The following is a 20,599-nucleotide window of genomic DNA, read 5'->3' as shown; positions in this document are numbered from 1 at the left end:
TGACCTCGAGCTTGGACTGGCTGCGGTAACTTCTGGCAAACGAACACGGAACGGCTTTTGACCTGATTATGGCTGACGGAAAGAAATCCTTCAAATGGTGTGAGGGTTGCAGAGCGAAACTACCTTCTAAAGACCTGCACGACCTCTGCTTGTTATGCCTCGGTGAGGAACATAATGTCTCCTCCTGCAAAATCTGTCTGTCCTTCTCAAAACAGACAAGGAAGAACCGAGCGCTTCGCCTACGGGCAGCAATATATGATGAGGTTTTGAGCCCTTCAACACCGGGCACGCCTCGACCTTCGACGTCTGCTGCGCACTCTACACCAGCGCAAAAGACGCCGAATCGCTCCTCGATATCGAGTACCCGTAAATCCTCTGACGTGTTTCCCGCCAAAACCACTTCAACATCGAAGGGTTCCTCAACGTCGGAAAAGCGCTCGTCTTCGGCAAAGTCGTCAAAGGAAGATGCGTCTACTGCCTCAAGACCTTCCCACAGCTCCAAGGAGCGTGAAAGGGCTACCAAACGACGACATGAGGATCTCTCCGCGTCACATACTTCCAAGCGTCGCAAAGATCTGGAAGGTCGTCGAGATCGAACGCCGTCCCCTTCCACGGCTCAACCAGTGTTGCCTGTAAGGGAACCGGCATTGTCGACGTCAACAACTTCCACAGCGCTAGCAGTACACGCAGCTGTGTTACTACCTCCTCCGGCATCTATTATAGGCGATGCTGACGACCCTCCGACACAATCTTCCAATCTTGCTGTGTCGACATCAAATGCGCTCGACACCGAATGATCCTCCGGTGTTTTTCTTGGAACAACTGCAACCTTCGACACCGATCAGATACTGACCCTTCCTCGCTTAACACCAGTCTCGATGCCGACGGCGAGAGCTCTCTCTCCAGCTCCAACACCTCTGGCATCATCGTCCTCCCCGTCGACACCACAGCCTGCGTTGCCCGTGTCATCGACGTTGCACACTCCAATCCTCTCGGCGTCGATGCAAGTGACTCCTCGGTATCGACCACCGATACCTTCTCTCCAGGTCGTCGATGTCGACGCGGAGGAATCTCTTCCGGCTGCCACTCGTTCTCTCCTCTCTCTCCTGGATTCGACCTCAAGCGGTCGCTCGACTTTCACTGGCTTTCCTTCGGTTGGAGCTGATCCTCGGGAATTAGCAACACCATCGCATCCTCCTGCTCCTTCATCACCCAGCCGCTTGCACCCTCAAACGCCTTGGCACTCTTGTGGATACCGCCACCCATTGGGCGTCTCATCTCCTGCGGGTCCAAATAGGGATGATATTGAGAGGCCCTGGGGACCAGTCACTCCTGCCAGACCCCTCTCCACTTTTCGATCGGTGGCCACTCAGACGTGCCAACTAGCGGTGAGCCAACAGGAGACACAAACCTCAGTACTTCAATTGGCTTCTACAGCCACACAAACATCTTTGTCGGGACTTCTGGCTACGTCTGCTACTCAAACCCTTCCCGGCCGGGATACAGATGATCAACCACCACCCGCTTCCCCTTCGGAACATTATGGTTCCTCAGACTTCGAGTCTGATCCGGAGGATGGTAGTTCTGTGGTGGAACCACCCACAGACGTGGCTCCAGTAACCTACGTTTCACCCAATGATGAACTCAAGGCTTACCATAAGCATATTCGCAACATGGCTGATGCTCTAGGTTTGGACATACGCTCCCAATTGGCCACCATTGATGACCCAGTATATAACTTTATGCTGAGGTCCCAATCTACTGCCCCGGTGGCACTACCAATGTTACCAGTCATCACAAGAGCTGCGAAATGTGCTTGGGAGGTATTGCACACCTCCACTCCCACGTCCAAAAAATTAGAGAATCTCTACAGAGTTCAGGATAAGGACAATGGGTACCTTATAAAACACCCGGCACCCAATTCACTAGTCATCGATTGTGCCACGGCTTCCAAATCTGGCAAAAGGTACACAGTCCCTCCTGACAAGGAGGGTAGAAAACTAGACTTGCTGGGAAGGAAAGTCTATTCAACTTCTTGCCTGTCAATTAAAGTAGCAAATTATGCAGCATGCACTGCTAAATATACACATGGTCTCTGGGAGCAACTGGAGATTGAACTGGACTCCCTACCCTATGAGGACTTTAAGGCTAAGTTTCGTCGTACCCTTGAAGATTCAGGAGTTTTGACCCGCAGGCAACTCAGCATTGCCAAGCACTTGGCGGAAAGCGAATCACGTGCTATGACAGCAGCAATAACACTGAGGAGACATGCCTGGCTTAGGTCTACTGGCCTCCAATTGGATATGAGGGACAAGATAGAGGGGTTGCCCTTCGATGGCACTGGTCTTTTCAGTGAGACAACTGACTCAACTATGGAGCAGCTAAAAAAATCAAAATTTACTGCTAAGACTTTTACCTCTCACCCCTCTACATAGACTTCCTCCTCTTCCTTACGCAGCAACTATGGCAAATTCCGTTTGTCTTTCAGAACTCAAGATAGACGTGATTTTAGAAAACCTTACTCTTCCTATCATCGTCGACCTTTCTATCAGAAGAAAAAGAATACTCAAGCCCAACGTACAAAGACACAGGATACTCAAAAGCGCCTTTGAGGATGTAGATTGCCCATTGACACCTGTTCCTGCCCTATCTCCACATATCCCCCTTTTCCCGCCAGCGGGGGCTCTTCCATCAACTCTGACGGATCTCTCCAACCTTCCGTCCCAGCCTTTGATCAGGCTGGCAAGCCATGCCCCCGCATGGCACAATATAACATCGGACCGCTGGGTCCTGAAGATTATATCCTCTGGCTATGCGATCGAGTTCAGGTCCCTACCACACTTCACGAGGATAAAACTCACTCCCGCCTCACCTCGACTACTTCAGGAAGTGAAGGAGCTGTTGGAGAAAGGAGCTATTGCCCCGGTGTCATGGGCAGACAGGCGGACGGGGTTCTATTCAAAATACTTTCAGATCCCCAAAAGGGATGGGGGCATCCAACCCATCATGGACCTACGACGCCTGAACAAATTCATCCACGTCAAAAAGTTCCGTATGATGACGTTGCAACAGATCCTCCCGCTGCTCCAGGGGGAAAGGTGGCTTGCAACGTTGGATCTCAGGGACGCCTATTTTCATATCAACATACGTCCATGCCACCGCAAATACCTACGATTCACTGTCGGCGACAAAGTGTTTCAATACAATGTATTACCCTTCGGATTGTCCACCGCCCCGAGGGTTTTTACAAAATGTATGGCAGTGGTTATTGCACATCTAAGAACCAGGGGCGTGTCGGTCTATCCGTACCTGGACGACTGGCTCCTGACTGCAAGGGACAAAGGCGAGTTAGTTTCGCACATCCAATATGTAGTGAGCCTGCTTCACGACTTGGGCATCTTAATAAACTGGAAAAAATCGCATCTGGAACCAGCACCCGTGATCTCCTATATAGGAGCAATCCTGGACACGGGGCAACAAAGAGCATTTCTTCCAGAAGACAGATTCACCTGCATTCAGGATCTCATCTCCCTGATTCAGAAACATCCTCTGCAACCAGCCTGCGTGATTCAGCGTCTTCTGGGTCTAATGGCATCCTGCAATACGGTAATCCATTATGCGAGACTCAAAATGAGAAAGCTCCAAATCTGGTTTCTATCGGTATTTCATCCCGCCAGAGACAGTCAAACGAAGCGCCTTCTACTTTCACCGGAAATACTTCAATCTCTCGCCTGGTGGACCAACCGCAAGAACTTACTCGAAGGGGTGCCCTTTCAGACCCCCTCCCCTTCGCCTTGGATGGCGACAGATGCCTCACTTCAAGGCTGGGGGGCCCATTGCGGCAACCACAAGATTCAAGGGAAGTGGTCCCCTCAACGAGCCAAACTGCACATCAATTTCCTGGAGCTTCTAGCTGTTTTCCAGGCTTTACAGTCCTTCCTGCCCATCCTTCGGGGGAAAGTTGTCCAGATCCACCTCGACAACACAACTGCTCAAGCCTATATAAATCGCCAGGGTGGGACGGTCTCCCGCAGCCTGTGTGCTCTCAGTGTTCAGATGTGGCACTGGTGCATTCTGCACCGCATTTACCCCTTAGCTGTACACATCAAGGGTCTGGACAACACCCTGGCGGACGACCTAAGCAGGATCTTCTTGCAAGACCGTCAACACGAATGGGAACTCCGGACAGATGTGATAGCTCCCTTCTTCGACCACTGGATGCAGCCTTCAGTGGACCTCTTTGCTTGCTCAGAGAATGCGAAATGTGTCCGCTTCTGCTCAAGAGCCGGACACGACAACCTTTCTCTCGGGGATGCTTTTCAGTTGGATTGGTCCCTGGAAACACCTTACATGTTTCCCCCTTTGCCATTAATACCCAGAGTAGTGGCCCGTCTTCTTTCCAATCCGACCAGTTGCATCCTAGTGACTCCTTGGTGGCCAAGACAATCTTGGTTTCCACAAGTACGCAGACTGGCAAAGAACTGCTACAAGCACCTACCTCGCTATCCAGATCTTCTAACTCAAGACGGAGGTCTCATTCTGCATCCAGACGTCCAGACCCTCCATCTAACTGTGTGGAGGATACTCTGTTGACTCATATTCTGCTTAATCAACGCAAGCAATCTACGCGCCGCAACTACAAGCACAAGTGGGATCGTTTTAGATCTTATGCACGCACCAAGGGATTCCTTCCTAAACGAGCTTCCATCCGTGAAGTTCTACGATACCTTACAACTTTGAAAGCAAAGGGTCTTGCTAACGTGTCCCTGAAGGTCCATCTGGCTGCCTTGTCTGCATACCACCCGGGAAGTGATGGAAAGACATTATTCTCACACCCACTGAGCAAAGCCTTCCTGAAAGGTTTGTCACGGGTTTACCCTGCAATCAGGATGCAGGTTGAACCATGGAGCCTATCTTTGGTTCTCTCCTCGTTGACTCAGGCTCCTTTTGAACCCATGACCACCTCTTCCCTGAGGCTACTCTCTTGGAAAACAGCCTTCCTGATTGCAGTCACGTCGGCTAGGCGTGTAAGTGAACTGACAGCTCTCAGGGTCGACTCCCCCTACACGATATTTCTTCAAGACAAGGTCCGTATGCGTCTCGACCCTGCATTTTTGCCCAAAGTGGTATCTAACTTCCACTTAAACCAAGATATCATCTTACCTACCTTCTTCGGCAACCCTACTTCTGCTCTTGAACAGTCACTGCATGCTATGGATGTACGCCGTGCCCTCCTATACTACCTGGACCGCACAAAACCATTCAGGCTGTCTAATCGGCTATTTATATCCTATACGGGACCGAATATAGGTTCTCCCATTTCAAGACAGAGATTGTCCAGATGGTTGGTGGAACTCATCCTGCTGGCATATCATCTTCAGGACAAATCGCCTCCTGAGGCCATTAAAGCCCACTCCATTAGGGCTCAGGCTTCCTCTGCTGCACACCTCTCTGGAGTCTCGTTCAGGGATATCTGTAAAGCTGCTACCTGGTCCTCAGAATCCCCCTTTGTAAAACACTACGCCATAGACGTACGCTCTGCTGCGGAGGCTACCTTCGGGAGAAGCGTATTGAAACAGGTGTTGTTTTAGCCTACTACTGCTCCCGCCACCTCTTGGAGCTTGCCAAACACCCATTCTTATGGGCATCGACGGATCTCGAACCAGATAAACAGGTTGCTCACCTGTAACTGATGATCTGGTAGAGATCCGTCGATATCCATAAGACCCTCCCGACCTTCCCCTCTGCAGTAGTGCTGCGTCTATGTGCGTACTGGTGTGTGGCTCTCTCCTCTTGAGATACTTTTTCTTTTTTTGTCATGGAAGAACTTACCTGTTGGATGATCGTCCTCCACGGCGGTCGTCCAAGAACTGAGGGATTACGTGCCTCAGCCGCGCCTTTTATAGCACGCAGCAGCGTGGGGGCGTGGCTTGGGCACTTCGACGAGCTCAGGCATGGATACCGTGGGGCTCCTGCGCAGGCGCAGAACCCATTCTTATGGATATCGACGGATCTCTACCAGATCATCAGTTACAGGTGAGCAACCTGTTTTTCAAGAATAGAATGTTATAAATAGACTGTATGCCTATAAACAATTTGCAGTTACAGTGTTTTTTTAAGGAAACTAGTTATTTACAAAATACTACAAAAGTGATTTTCCCAGAGCTGTATGTGCATCCCAATTCCACATGTGTGGAATAAGCTCAGTATGTGGAACTGGGCACAGAATTCAACTTTTTAAGGCTTGGCTTTCAGGTGTATTGTTTGAAAAGCAAGTTTCTACTGAATTAGATGGACCAGTGGTTTGACTCAGTATAAGGCAGCTTCGTATGTTCCAACCTATGTACTCTTCTGGTTTTGAAAATATTATTAAAAATACGTGGGCAATGCCTAGTTAAAATTTCAAAAATGAAGGGTTGCTGAATCAAGTTTCCTGTGGTTGAATCTAGGGACTAGATGCATGTGTAGCTTTTTGCCCTTTCCAAAGTAAGGGGCAAAATGGTAGTACAACCCCCCCCTGCTAACTTGGCAAAGAGGCACCTTTTAACGTGGTGATTCTCTTTATTTAGCAGGGGGAGAGTCCTAACCACCCCCAACACAGTACCTCCAGTGACTGTTGCTGGTGTCTATCTTATGTTTGTTTTTAGAATGTGAGCTCTTTGGGTACAGGGGTCCATCTTATTTGTTTTTTATTCCTCTGTGTAAACCGCCCTGAGCCATTTTTGGAAGGGTGGTATAGAAATCGAATAAATAACAACAACAACTGTAGTCGAGAAGAAAGAAAAACAAGTTAAAATAATCGACATAGCAATACCAGGGGATAGCAGAATAGAAGAAAAAGAAATAGAAAAAATCACCAAATACAAAGAACTACAAATTGAAATTAAAAGGCTGTGGCAGAAAAAGACCAAAATAATCCCAGTGGTAATTGGCGCCCTAGGTGCAGTTCCAAAAGACCTCGAAGAGCACCTCAACACCATAGGGACCACAGAAATCACCATCAGCCAATTACAAAAAGCAGCTTTACTGGGAACAGCCTATATTCTGCGACGATATGTATAACAACAGTAACAACATTGACAATAAAATTCTGGCATCCCAGGTCCTTGGGAAGGACTCGATGTCTGGATAAAACAAACCAGTCAATAACACCTGTCTGACTGTGTAAAATAATAATATAATAATAAAATAAATTGTGTAACTAACAAAAATCTCAGAAGACATTTCAGACTAGATTGGTCATAGAACTGGGGTTTTCTTTTTTCTCCTTAGAATACAGAGCACAAACACCCCTAAACTTAACCTGTGACCCCTAAACTTAACCTAAACTTAACCAGGGGTGTGCATTGAACCGGTTTGGTTAGAATTTGAACCGGACCGGTGTCAGTCCAAATTGGGTCCGGTCTGACCATCAAACCGGCTTGGGGAATATTCTTGTAAAGGGGAATCCAGTGAGGATTCCCCTCTACAAGTACCAGGGGGTGGGGGACCCTTTCACGGGTAAGGGGTGACCAGGCGGGGGCGGTGAGTGAGTAAGTAAGCTGCTTACCTGGCCAGAGCAGCTACTGGCGTCACTGCTTTCCACCACTCGCTCTCCCAGTGGCCCCAAGCAGTGTGCTCCCCCCTTGTTTACCAAGCCACTGGCTCAGCAGTGGCTTGGTTCCAGCCTCTGCACATGCACAGAGGCCATTTCTGTGGCCATGCAAATTATGTGCTCTCCCCGCCTTACTGAGCCGGTGTGCATGTGTGGAGACCAGGTCTGAGCTGCTGCCAAGCTACTGGCTACTGGTAAAAGAGTGGGGAGCACACTGCCTGGGGCTGCCAGGAAGGTGAGCAGCAGCACTGGCAGTTGCTCTGGCCAGGTAAGCATCTTGCTTACTCACTCGCCACCCCCGCCTAGCCACCTCATTGTGCCAAACTGGTTCAGCCAAACTGGGCCTGGTTTGGTTCAGTCATTGGCCGAACGGACAAACTGGTTTGGCATGAACCGTTTATGCACACCGCTTCCTGTGACTTGATTAGCTATATTTATATGCATTGTGCTGGGGAAAAAATTGTAATTAGAAGCACATTTTCACTGAGGGTATTGTTGTAAAAATATATTCTAAGTAATAAAACAAATGAGAATGCTTATATGCTGCTTATTGCCATCTTAATTTTCTTCTTTCTTTACTGCCTCTTATTGTCATGTGTAAGGTTCCCCCTCCCCCGCCCTTATTATTTCGGTCCATTCTTAAACATCTGCTGGCAGAACGTATTCATGCATATCTTATTTTCATTTTCTATTTTAGATTCCAGTGAATGACCCTTGTGCATGTACTTCTTTTATGGGGATCACACCTTCCACCACCAAAAACCATCTTGTTCGAGCTGTGTTGGAATCTATAGCTTTCAGGTACTAAGCCAGATGAGTCCAGCTGAAATGTGGTATTGCATGCAGTTAGATCAGGCTACCTACTAGAGCTCTGACCCTGGATGAAGTAAAGTTTCCCTCACTCCCATATACATTCACACCATCATTACATGCGCGAAAACCAACAATCCATTAAACCATTCTGCTATCATGCTAACACACATTCCAAACTCTGACATACCTGGTTTCTTTGGAGTTTTGAGTTCACTGCTTTGTAGAAAAAAATATGCCAGGGTCAAAAGGTGTCACACCCCAATTATCACAAAATACTGTGATTCTCCGGTTGTATTCTTCCAGGTCAAAAAAGCCCACTCATTGGCAACACAAGACAAAACATGTAGAGTGTGTCAGGGAAAGCCACACATTTAAAAAGAAAGTGAATCCTTACCAGGAAAGACAGAAATTTCAGGAACTTGTGCTCAAATCTCTATTTATCATCAGATTTGTATACTGCCTTTATTAAAATAATCTCAAGGTGATCAATATATTTCAAACAGAATATATTAATTAAAACATTACAAATATTGAAACTTAATATTAAAAATATCAAACTATTAGTTAATGATAATATAATAAAATACACATACAACAATGTATAGAGCAGCAGCAACAAAAAATAGCATCTAAAAGCCTGGGTAAAAAAGCTGTGTCTTTATTTGCTTTCTAAAAGCTGTTGTGGAAGCTGAGGAGCACATGCCTACCAGGCGACCATTCCAAAACCTGGGGGCAGTGACTGAGAAGGCCCTGTTCTGTATGCATGACAGCTGGGCCTCTTACATGGAGCAGAGCTCCCTTCAGAAACCTTTGGGAGCAGCTGGTCCTTATCCACACATGCTTGCCTTTGCTTACACTCCTCTTTCCAATCTCTGCTACTTTTTCTTCATGCCTGAATGAGGTTTTACTTTGTCCTTTTCAGACTTCCACTTGCACCTCTCCTGTCCACTTAGAACTTCCCATACTGTAACCATATCTCTGGCATCCCAACCATCTCCATTGTTTCCCCAAGTTCTATTGTTTGTTCCATATATATCTTTCTGCGGGCTCCATACCCTCACTCATTCTATACCTCCTCTTCTTCTCCAAAACAGCTGATAGATCCTGTCTGAAAACAGGGTGCTTTGCTTCTTGCTACCTGGTTTTAAATTCAAGTTGAGCAGCTGGACTTTTAGTTCTAGAGTGGCTTCACCATTACATGGACAACAATCTGTGGCTGGTAATATACTATAGTGACACTTTAGCATTAAGTGGTAAATGCTTAAATATTTAGATTTCTCAAAAGACTGGGCTGGATAATAGTCCAATAACAACAATGAAGAATTAATTAGTATATTAAACTTGACTATGATTTCTGTCTTGCTAAAGCAGTCAGAGCCCATATTTATTTATTATTTATATTCATCAAATTTGTACACCACTCCAAACTTTAGTCTCTGGGTGGCTTATAGCAACATAAAACAAGATATGCCAGTTACAACTGGGAAATCAGGCTCTGGTCTCCGTACCATTACTGCATCAGACTGGAATTATGGCAGCCTGGGGAAAGAAAGCCTTTTGCTGCTAGAATTTGGAATGCTTTGCCTGTTGAGGTCAGAGAGTCCTCCCCTCTAGTTTTCTCAAGGAATGTAAAACTTATTTCAATTTGATTTGGGGGCTTTCTCACTGAATGCTAGTGGTTTGTCTGTGGCCTTGCTGAATGTGGTATTTTTACTGTAAGCTGCTTTGAGCATGGGAAAAGTGTCCTAAAAATAAATGTGGAGTATTATGAAGAGTGGGACGTTTCAGTTTATTTACAATAGCTCATTTAAGCCCATTATGAAAATGTATCTAATTCTCCAGCCAGTTTTGACCAGACTGTTCTCTCTAGTTCATTGTAACTGCATATTGTATTTCTAAAGTTTGTAAATGCCGTCTGTTCAATTCTTTATTGAATTTCTTTTGCAAGAAACAAACAGCTGTATGATACCATCGCAAGAGAAGTGGGCATTCCACCCACATCTATTTGGTATGTTTATGTTGTATCCAAAAGGCGAACAGTGTGTGTTTTTCATGAAGTTGCATAAAAATGTATGAGCTCTGTTTCTCAAGGTTTCTACTTAGGACCAATCAGTTAAATGTTTCCATTTGGAGCCCTTTTATTGATTCAAGCCCCTGATCAGATAGCAAAGCTCCTGCTTACTTGTATGTTGTCTACAAACTTGCTGGCAGAAGCCTGATGACCCTCATATAATGCTTTGGTAAACTACCAATTTTAGAAATCATTGTTAGCTTTCTGTGGACATTAAAACTGCGTAATAGCCTTTAGCTTAATGTTCTCTTACTGTAATTTGGAACTTAGGCTGATGCAACATTTGGGGCTGTTATACATATTGCAGCACAGATAATTCTTGCTTTTAAAGGTGTGAAGGTAGAATTCTGTATCTCCCTTTACTGAGGTGCTGTCTTCGCATTTGCTGCTTATGCTTCTGACTGTAGGGAGATGCACAAATTCCCATTCACACATTATTGCAGAAGATCAAAAGTCAAAACCAGAGCTATTTGGATTTCCTTTTGTGCCTAAGAAAAGGAATTTCCCCCCACTTTGTTTAAAAAAAAAAAAAAGCTTGCTGGATATAGACAACAGGCAGCATTTCTTGCTGATTAACTGAATTTCATCTACTTCTGGCTTTGTTCTTGGTCTTGTAAGACATGACATGCCTTTTATTGCTCCAAAGAACAGCTGTTGAAGAAGAAAGCAATGTAAAAGGGCAAAATCAAGGCACTGGTGTTGGCATGAGATTGTGCAAGTTAACAGTACATCAGCCCTTAACATCATGCATGGAATTTTTGATATAAGGTGGAACACATATTTTCTTCTTAATTGCCTGCTTCTGCTGGTGACATTAGCACTACTAACATGCTATGTTGCAAACACATATGCATGCATACAAACAGCTAGCTATATTTTGTGTAGATGGGTTCATTGCAATAGCCAACATGGAAATAGACTCCTCAAATGTAGAATATACATTATGTTTACTGCTGAACATTATGTGCATTGAACATTATAGTACACAGATGGTATATATGTTGTGTATAATGAGTAAATCAGGTTACTCTGGGGATTATTTTGTCAGTGGCAGCAGGAGGCCGTTAAATCTTCAGGAGGTAATGTTGCTTGCCAGAATATTTGTGTGTGTTTGTTTGTTTGTTTTATTTAATTAATTTCTACACCACCCAAAATGCAAGTTCTCTGGGCTGTTTACAAAACAATTAAAACAGGCAATAAAAGATTAAAACATTTCAACAATTAAAATTAAAAAGTTAAAACTATTAAAACACAATTAAAACAGTTTCTAATTAAAAGCCTGGGTGAACAAATGTGTCTTGAATACCCTTTTAAAAGTTGTAAGAGATGGAGAAGCTCTTATTTCAGCAGGAAGTGTGTTCCAAAGCCTCGGGGCAGGAATGGAGAAGGCCCGTCCATATTAAACTCTGTGTTGCATCTGTGAAATGGGACAAAGGCACTTCCCTTCTCAGAGTCACTTTACTAATAAGTAGAATAATTTGCTCTATCTATATCCTGTATAACTGCTGGAATAGCACAGTGAATATATAGATAGCCAGTGCAATTTGAATACAGCAATTAACATCTTAAAATATTTGAATGTGCCTAAATGGTTGTTACCCTAGCTAGGACAAAAATGTTTGGCATGAGTGAAGATTAGCTACAGAGAATGCTTGCTAGAGACTACACAGTTCCTTGCATATAAATTTTGATCAAAGTGACATTTTCTGGAATTTCATGTTCCAACTCTAACCTTTTCTTTTCTCCCTTCCCCTTTCACAGGGCTGATGGAGGTGTCAGTAAGAATAGTTTTATAATGCAGATGACTTCTGACTTAATTAATAGAGAGATAAACAAGTCTGTAATTACAGACATGTCTTGTCTTGGAGCCGCTTTTCTTGCAGGTCTTGCTGTAGGTAAGTAACAGTCTGAAAATTTGGGTCTGTCTACTTTTAAAAAGGAAGTGTGTGTGTGCAGGGTTGTAGCTATAATTGAGCAAATGGGTTCAAAGAAACCGGGGCCCCCAGTTCCACTCCTCACTATTCTTCATTATCTCCCTCCCCCCGAGGGGCTGCTGGCTCTCCCCTAGCTATACCCCTGTGTGTATGTGCTATATTTATATTATAAAGATTTAGATATTATTGTACAAGTATTAATAGAGAGTTTGTTTCTAATTGTACATGTTGGTCTAGCTTTCCCTCTACATCTTTTATAACTACTATAAAATTATACTAATTTTTAGTATAATATATATTATACTAAATGCTCTATGATGTAATCAAGTAAAATTAACTTAAACATAATTCATAAGGGCAGTATAGTCTCGGTGCTTATTTACATGGCATAGTTTGCTCATGAGTTCAGCCACATTTCTTGGCCTCACCCAGGGAATTATTATTCCAAGTAACTGATGTACCTAGCCAGTGCCATTTCAGCTACTTTTTTTGGCAATGAGGACTTAAACACTGTAACAGACTGAAGAAAGTCTGTTCTGGCGCAAGATGCCTCAAGTTGCAAAATATGCCTGGAGATACTGAGAAAAATCTACCAAAGTGTAGTGATTCATCCAAAGTTAGCTACACACAATTCTGTTGAACTCAAAAGGGTAAGATTATTGCAACTATTTTTTTCCCATTGATTCAACAAGACTTGGGCATTATGAACTTTGGTATTTAAAAAGGCCTATAATATATTATGCTGGCATAAAATTTAGGGCTCAGTTAAAGAAATATTAGTTGATTAATGTTATGAACTTCAGTTAATTGTGTTTAGTCTTATGCAAAAAATCATTTTGAAGCAAAAGGTAAACTTCCCCTGATGTACATGTATCTTAGAAGAACCACTCTCCTGTGTGAGAGGGAAAGGGAGTGCCTCCTAGGATGATGCATACATACCTGCCAGAGATGTAAACTTTGGGCGGTATAAAAATATGTTAAATAACTAAAATAAATAAATATCCCTATTTTCCCATGGGAAAGTAGGGACATGTTAGCAGGTATGTGCTTATCTGCAGTTTCTAGAAGTATTTGTATAAAAATAATTGTGTTTAAAAATCTGCTCAATCAATCAAAAAGTTTTTAAATCTTTGAATATGAACAGAAAAAAGCATCTTGAATGAGACAAACTGTTCAAAGTCTAAAATTAAATTTTAAGCTCCAAAAAGTGCATAGGTAACGGCCTTATTCCAAGTCAGACCATTGTTCCATCTAGGTCGGTATTGTCTACTCTGGCAGTAGCTCTCCAAGGTTTCAGAGAAGACTCTTTCCCTGGAAATGCCAGGGATTGAACCTGGAATCTTCTGCATGCACAGCAGATGCTCCACCACTGTGCTATGGCCCCATCTCCAAATGGTCTGAAATATAGCAAGATAGCTTGTACTATTTTGTGAGTCACCCATTCTTTCACCAAACACAGCTGAGATGTAAAGCATCAGCTGTCTCTTGGGCTGTGATCCTAAGCAGGTTTATTTGGAAACAAGTTCCATTGAAACGTTATGGGACTGACTTCCAAGTAAATGTATTTGTCAGGCTGCGATCTACAAACTACTTTTAGTAATTAAGATGGCTTTGTCCTATTGTGTCAAGCTGAGCATTCACCAGCTACACAGTTTTCTGCACAAGGAAGAATGGGAAGGCACTGTGCCACAGCCACCTTCTCTTCCAAAGTCAAAATGGTGCTGTAAGAATCTGGAGGGAATTAAGGAGCTACTATACACGTTGAATAATTTGATGGCAGATAAAGTATCACCATAATGGCCTGAGAGGAGATAGACAATTGGGCACAGTGGGATCTAAGTGGGATTGCTTGCACAACACCCATTAAGACCCAGGGCTAGATGGCTGCTAGAAAGTTATATCTTGTAGAAGGCTGTTTTGTCAAGGAAGACTTCAAGGGTTATTTTGTATGGCACAGTTTTGTCATTCCTTCACTAGCTTGATTTTGAACTTGGCTTGATTCAGCTTCTTTCACAATAGAGAAAAGTAAGCATTGATGGGAGATTATGGATTTTAAAAGGCTGGCTAGGGGTATTACATGTAAATAAGCAGTTACGGAGATCTAAGATTTTTCTCAAGGAAAATTTGGCTCAATGTAGTGCACATGGCTGTATACAAATAGCACTAGGAACATAGGAAGCTGCTTTCTACTGAATTAAAGCATTGGTCCATCTAGTTCAGCATTGTCTACACAGACTGCTCCAAGGCTACAGGCAGGAGTCTCTCTCAGCCCTATATTGGAAATGCCAGGCAGGGAACTTTGAACCTTCTCCAAGCAAGCATGCAGGTGCTCTTCCCAGAGCAGCCCCATCTCCTAAGGGGAATATCTTACAGTGCTCACATGTAGCCTCCCATTCAAATACAAAGCATGGTGGACCCTGCTTAGCAAAGGGGAAAATTCATGCATGGCTAGGGGTGCCGCGGAGCTGCGGTCCGGCACTGGGGTGGGTGGTTCCATTAAGGGCGGGGGAGAGTTTACTTACCTCTCCCGCGCTTTCCCAACTCCGGCGCCGTATTTACTGTAGAAATCGGGTGGCAGGATACCTCCCTGCCGCCCCCTTCCCAGCTTGGCTCCTTTTAGAAATCAGGAGGCAGGATACCTCCCTGCTGCCCCTTTCCCTGCTTGGCTGCAGGGAAGACGGGGGGGGCAGACTTTTGCAGAGCTACCTAGGAGCAGCAGAGCAGGCTTTTGCGGGGCAGGCAGAAGAAGAAAGAAGCAGCGCACGGTGTGTGTGCGTGGGGTGGGTTTGTGTGTGGGCGCGCAGAGAGAACTTCTTCCTCCTTGCAACGGCTCTCCAAAGTGCTTTGGCCGCCTCCCCTACTCCGGCCCCCGATCCCGTTGCCAAGGCATTGTGACCACTCCTCCTCCTCCTGCGCGCCTTCTCCCGACAGGAGATCTCTCGGCACTCACACGGACATCACATGACATCATGCACCAGGTCCTGGGTGTCACTCAGAATTAGATCCAAGGTCTCCTTCTCTCTGGTTGGTTCCATGACCAACTGTTCTAGGGCACAGTCATTTAGCGTATCTAGAAATTTGACCTCTTTGTCCTGACTTGAGTGTGAATTTACCCAGTCTATGTGTGGATAATTGAAATCACCCATAATTACAGCCCTGCCTCTCCTTGACGACTCCCTGATTTCCTCCTGCAACTCCCAGTCACTGTTGGCATTATGATCCGGAGGGCGATAGCACGTCCCCAGTAGCACGTTCCCTTTCTGGCCTCTTATAGTCACCCACAGGGTTTCTGTGGAGGACTCCAGTCCATCTAGGTTTTCTAGCTTGTTAGATTCTATCCCTTATTTAACATACAGTGCTACCCCTCCTCCAAGGCGCCCCTCCCTGTCCTTTCTATAGAGTTTATACCCAAGATATAACAGGGTTTCTGTTATGCCCACTATATCTATTTCTGCATTAGCAACCAAGCACTCCAGCTCACCCATCTTGGCTCGGAGGCTTCTGGAATTGGCATATAAGCATCTATACACTGAATCTCTCCCCTGATCTTTGCTATTCTTTTGACTCTTTGACCTGCTGGCACAGGCTCCCGTCTGCTCTTTATGCGGTTCTGCTCTGTCCCCTCCTGTTTTATCTGAATTCTTTGCAGCCTCACACTTTAAAGGATGGCTTTTGCCAAACGGGATACTGCCCAGCTCCCATCGGCTGTTCCCCAGGTGTCATTTTAAAAGCTGCTCTGCAACCTTTTTGATTTTAAGTGCCAGCGGTCTGGTTCCATCTTGGTTCCAGTACAGCCCATCCCTTTTGTACAGGCCTTGCTTGCCCCAAAATGTGTCCCAGTGCCTAACAAATCTAAACCCCTCCTCCCGGCACCAACATCTCATCCACGCATTGAGACCCCTCAGCTCTGCCTGTCTCACTGTACTTGTGCGTGGAACAGGTAGCATTTCTGAGAATGCTATCTTGGGGGTCCTGGACTTCAAAATGCTACCTATCAGCCTAAATTTGGCTTCCAGGACCTCCCGACTGCATTTCCCCACATCGTTGGTGCCGACGTGCACCACGACAGCTGTCTCCTCCCCAGCACTGCCTAGGAGCCTGTCTAGACGCTGCGTAATGTCCACAACCTTCGCACCAGGCAGGCAAGTCACCGTGCGGTCAACACGCAGGTCACAAACCCATCTCTCTATCCCTCTAATGATCAAATCACCAACTACAAGGAGGCCCCCACCCCCCAGAGGAGTATCCCCTGTGCGAGAGGATATGGGCTCATCATCCATGGAAGGGGTCCCTTCTAAAGGAGCATTTCCCTCTTCCTCCGACCGATGTCCTCCTTGCCCAAGACCTTCATTCTCCCTGACAGCAGAGGAGCTACCAGCCCTGGAGTGGGATGCCTCTATCACATCCCTGAAGGTCTCGTCCACATCCCTCTCTGTCTCTCTGAGCTTCTCCAGATCCGCCACCTTGGTCTCGAAGGAACGGATTTGTTCCCTGAGAGCCAGGAGCTCCTTGCACGGAGCACACCCCCATGACTTCTGCCCATGGGGCAAATAGTTTATAACATCTTTATAATAGATTTCTCTAAGGCATACTCGTCACTAATACCATGCGTGGCAGCTCTCAGGAGAGTTCGCGAGCAGCTGCCGATTAGTGACGGGGACGGGCGGAAAGAAACTGCTGGCCAGGAGAACGGCTGAGCAGGCAGGGAGAAACAGCAGCCGGGCTGGCCGGCTGGGAAGAAGAAGTGGTGGGCCGGTGGCTAGGCCGGCTGGCTGCTGGTGGGGGCAAGACAGGGAGAACTAGGGGTGCAGATGCTCTGCGCTAGGTCAGCTAGTATACATGATTATCACAATCAGGTAGATGTACTCTTATTTGTGACTAGCTTATAGATCTAGTTTATATTCTTCTGTAATCTAGCTTTTACAATGCCCATTTTGTAAATGTTTTCAATAATTCCTTTCTTAACAATGTTATTCTTCAGACTGGCTTTATGTATTGCTCTACATTTGATCTTGATACATTTATGGTCAGCTTTAGAATGAATGTTTGTTTTTGTGTTTAGGATTTTGGAATGACAAACAACAACTAAAGAAGTTGAGGCAAACTGATGTGGTTTTTAAACCGCAGAAGGAGCCAAAGGAATATGAACTTGCCATGGGTAACTGGATAAAAGCTGTTAAACGTTCTCTCCACTGGTATAGCCATACATAACAGTAATAATAAATATAAATCTTTGCAATGACGTAACCCACAGTGCTGATTCCACTTTAGAGTTTACAGTAGAAGATATGGAGGCTCTTCTCATGTGCAGCCAAAACCAGATTAAGAAAGCCAAGCCTGGTCTTATGTTTGGTCCCAGGGGATAACTTCCTTTAAGACTGGAAACTCTCTGGCTTGGGTAGCCAGAAAGTAATAGAAAGCATTTCGTTCTTATGATCTGCTCTACTATCTAATCGATTTAAGCGAAAACCTAATCTAGAGTGGCTGCTTCCTCACTGAGCATTGCTTCACACAGGAAAAAAAGATTTACCAGATTGGAGCTTTTTTTCTTTTGGAATCATGATTTTCATGTTTTATCTATCTCCCTGGAGATTTTGAATTCTGGCTTCTTGTGGGGAGATAAAATTAATGAATATGATCAGAAATCAGACATCTCCATCTAAGAGGTGGGGAATTTGTGGCATGTTGTCCCTATTGTGGAGTCCTGGAAATCCCAGGCTTCAAGTTTTTAAAAACAACCACCACCCCCGAACCTAGTTTAGTTCTCATGTTTAAGCAGTTAATGTTTACACATTCAAAGTTGGTCAGGATGATTCTCTTCTTATCAGGAAGTGGAAGTCACTACACCTAGGACCTCTTGGTTCACAACTGTATTTTTCTTGACCATGCACACGTATTTTACTTTCAGTGTTTAAAATCCTATTCAAATAACTGTCTGCCCCTGCTCCAATCTATATAAAATGCCTAAGGAAGAACATATGTGAATAATAGTCCATGTGCACAAAACGTTTTGGCCACTCAAAATACCAAAACTATTTTTAACACTTTTAACAGGGAAGTTTTTTAAAAGATCATAAGTAGTTGTTCAAAGATAAACTCTAAATAATGGTCTTAGTGCAATAATTGTACATTTGTATGGAATCCAAACATCTTTACACAAGGTGGCAGTTTTTTAGCACTGGAACCTCAACATATTGCCACTGGCAAAATAGATTTTCCTCCAGCTAGAGAAATTTTCATGGATACATTTTTGGTGTGTAGGTTAGGTGTCAAAATGTCATCGATATCTGTTGGCCAGTGCCAACTCTTGTGCCATTTTATGCACTTTCTCAAGGATTTTTGCTATGTGTGGTGGGTGGAATAGAAAAGGCAATGACACACTCATAAGAAAAGATGATACACAACTTTGGTATGGATCGATAGCCATCTCTTCCACAGTAAGGCATTGCCTACAATATATAACCCATCCTACGGACACTACGGACACTGCTACAGAGATACAGTGTGACTTGATTAAGGAAAGGAGAAGTGGTTAGGATGTGCCTTGCAGCATCATGTAGAAGCCCTTGGAAAATGCGTACTATATGCACATGCACTTCTGGATCACAGTCTTAGTGTGCAACTGTAATTTATGTATCAAAATCCAATTGTTTCTCTAATAGCAGAATCCAGAGTAGTGCTATTTTAAAGTAGGGTTCTGGTTTTTTCTGCCATATATTACCATAGCAATGGTCTTCAAGTGCCTGAATAAGGACAGAGGTCCAACTGGGAATTTTCCATTAGATAATCTGTATTATAATGTTTTCTCTGTATCTAGAGCCAGGACATCTAGTGAACCATATTTTTATCCTTGTAATAGTTTTATTTTTATACTTGGTCTGTTTATGGATATGAAATATTGTGCCTGAGTTTACTTGACTTTGTGTATTTAAGGAGAGACAAAGCATACACATGTGTGGAGATAAACTATGAAAGCCAGAGTTATCTTTTTTCATGTTGTAAGCCAATTTTATGACAGAATGTTTACTTTCAAATGCAACTTAACAAATTTCTAATTCTGTAATAAATCTTATTGCATTTCACTCAATGAACAGAAATTGTGATTAATTCTGTGTTGGAAACATGTGTAACCATTTAATTTCAAAGATTTATAAGAACTGTTAGGTAACTTTCTTGGAGGCATATATTTTATAACTGAAATTTGTTCTCTTGTGCTTTAGCACTTTACACTGTAACTGGAAATTACTAGTACAGTTTGTTAATGTATGTTGCTGATCAAGTAAGTATAATTGCAAGCTGGAATTTATTTACAGTTTCAAACTAGAAATATAGTGTACTTATTCATCATGTAATCTTATATGATTCAAAATTATTAATTTTGTATTTTGCGACTTCCTTCTGGAAGGTGGTCATGTTACTTCAGCATTTCCCTCGTCATGGAAAAGGCAGTTTCAAATGGGAATTTATTTAAGTTAACAAGTAAAATGTGCTGCTTAATTATCTAGAGTCATAGTTGTCTAGATGGCCCATGTGTACATTTTAATACAAATGTTGCCTTTTTGGGTTAGGTTTGGCTAGCTTGTCCCAACAAAGTGCTTTCCTCAAGAATTTCCCCCCTGCTCTGCTTAGAGGTATATTGTTAGACTTCCCTTCCTCTGTTCTGATTTCAGGATATAGATTCCCTAGAGCTGCCTTTTGCTTGGTGAGAGGGGTGGGGGGATTTTAAAAGCAAGAAGAAGCCATTATTCATCAGTGCTGGAGAGTTTACTATGTGAGAACAACAAACATGGATGATGCACCACATTGCAACTACAAAACTGCTTTCTATCCAAAGAGTTCATATTCTGGCTTATGCTGTCTCAAGACACTTGGGGCAAATGCTCTAGACTCTTTGTGGGTGGGGAGTAGAGCTTTAAGAGATTTACTGTAGCAGTTCAATGAAAACAGGCTTTGTTGAGAAGTGATAGCCTCCCACTTGCCTCTTCCTGCAAATCAAATATAATAAAAAGAGGGCTAAGTATGTTTCATCTGAGCTGTAACAGAAGGAGACTGAACTAAAAGCAACATAATTGCTGCTTCTAGGCTGAGTTATCTTTGTATGTGAATTCTACTATGCTATAAAAGAATGATGAAGTTAGGCTATAACACTAGTAAAATGTAATAAATGGAATATTCTATATTATAAAA

The 20,599-nt window shown here is 44.0% G+C and overlaps 1 protein-coding gene across 2 annotated transcripts in view; it reads left to right on the top strand.

Moving 5' to 3' along the window:
* The window catches only part of GK5 (glycerol kinase 5), a 76,972-nt gene extending 56,373 nt beyond the window's left edge, over window positions 1-20,599 (top strand). For both annotated transcript variants that reach the window (XM_053311258.1, XM_053311256.1), the window contains 4 exons: window positions 8,292-8,395; window positions 10,356-10,415; window positions 12,240-12,373; window positions 17,475-20,599. In XM_053311258.1, the coding sequence (XP_053167233.1) occupies window positions 8,292-8,395; window positions 10,356-10,415; window positions 12,240-12,373; window positions 17,475-17,623 (447 nt within the window). In that variant the 3' untranslated portion in view covers window positions 17,624-20,599. The remainder of the gene's footprint in view (window positions 1-8,291; window positions 8,396-10,355; window positions 10,416-12,239; window positions 12,374-17,474) is intronic.

Source organism: Hemicordylus capensis, chromosome 3 (assembly GCF_027244095.1).
Source record: "Hemicordylus capensis ecotype Gifberg chromosome 3, rHemCap1.1.pri, whole genome shotgun sequence".
In the NCBI taxonomy this organism is placed as follows: Eukaryota; Metazoa; Chordata; class Lepidosauria; order Squamata; family Cordylidae; genus Hemicordylus; species Hemicordylus capensis.
The sequence above is the reverse complement of the archived record's forward strand: the minus strand, read 5'-3'. Positions and strand labels throughout refer to the sequence as shown.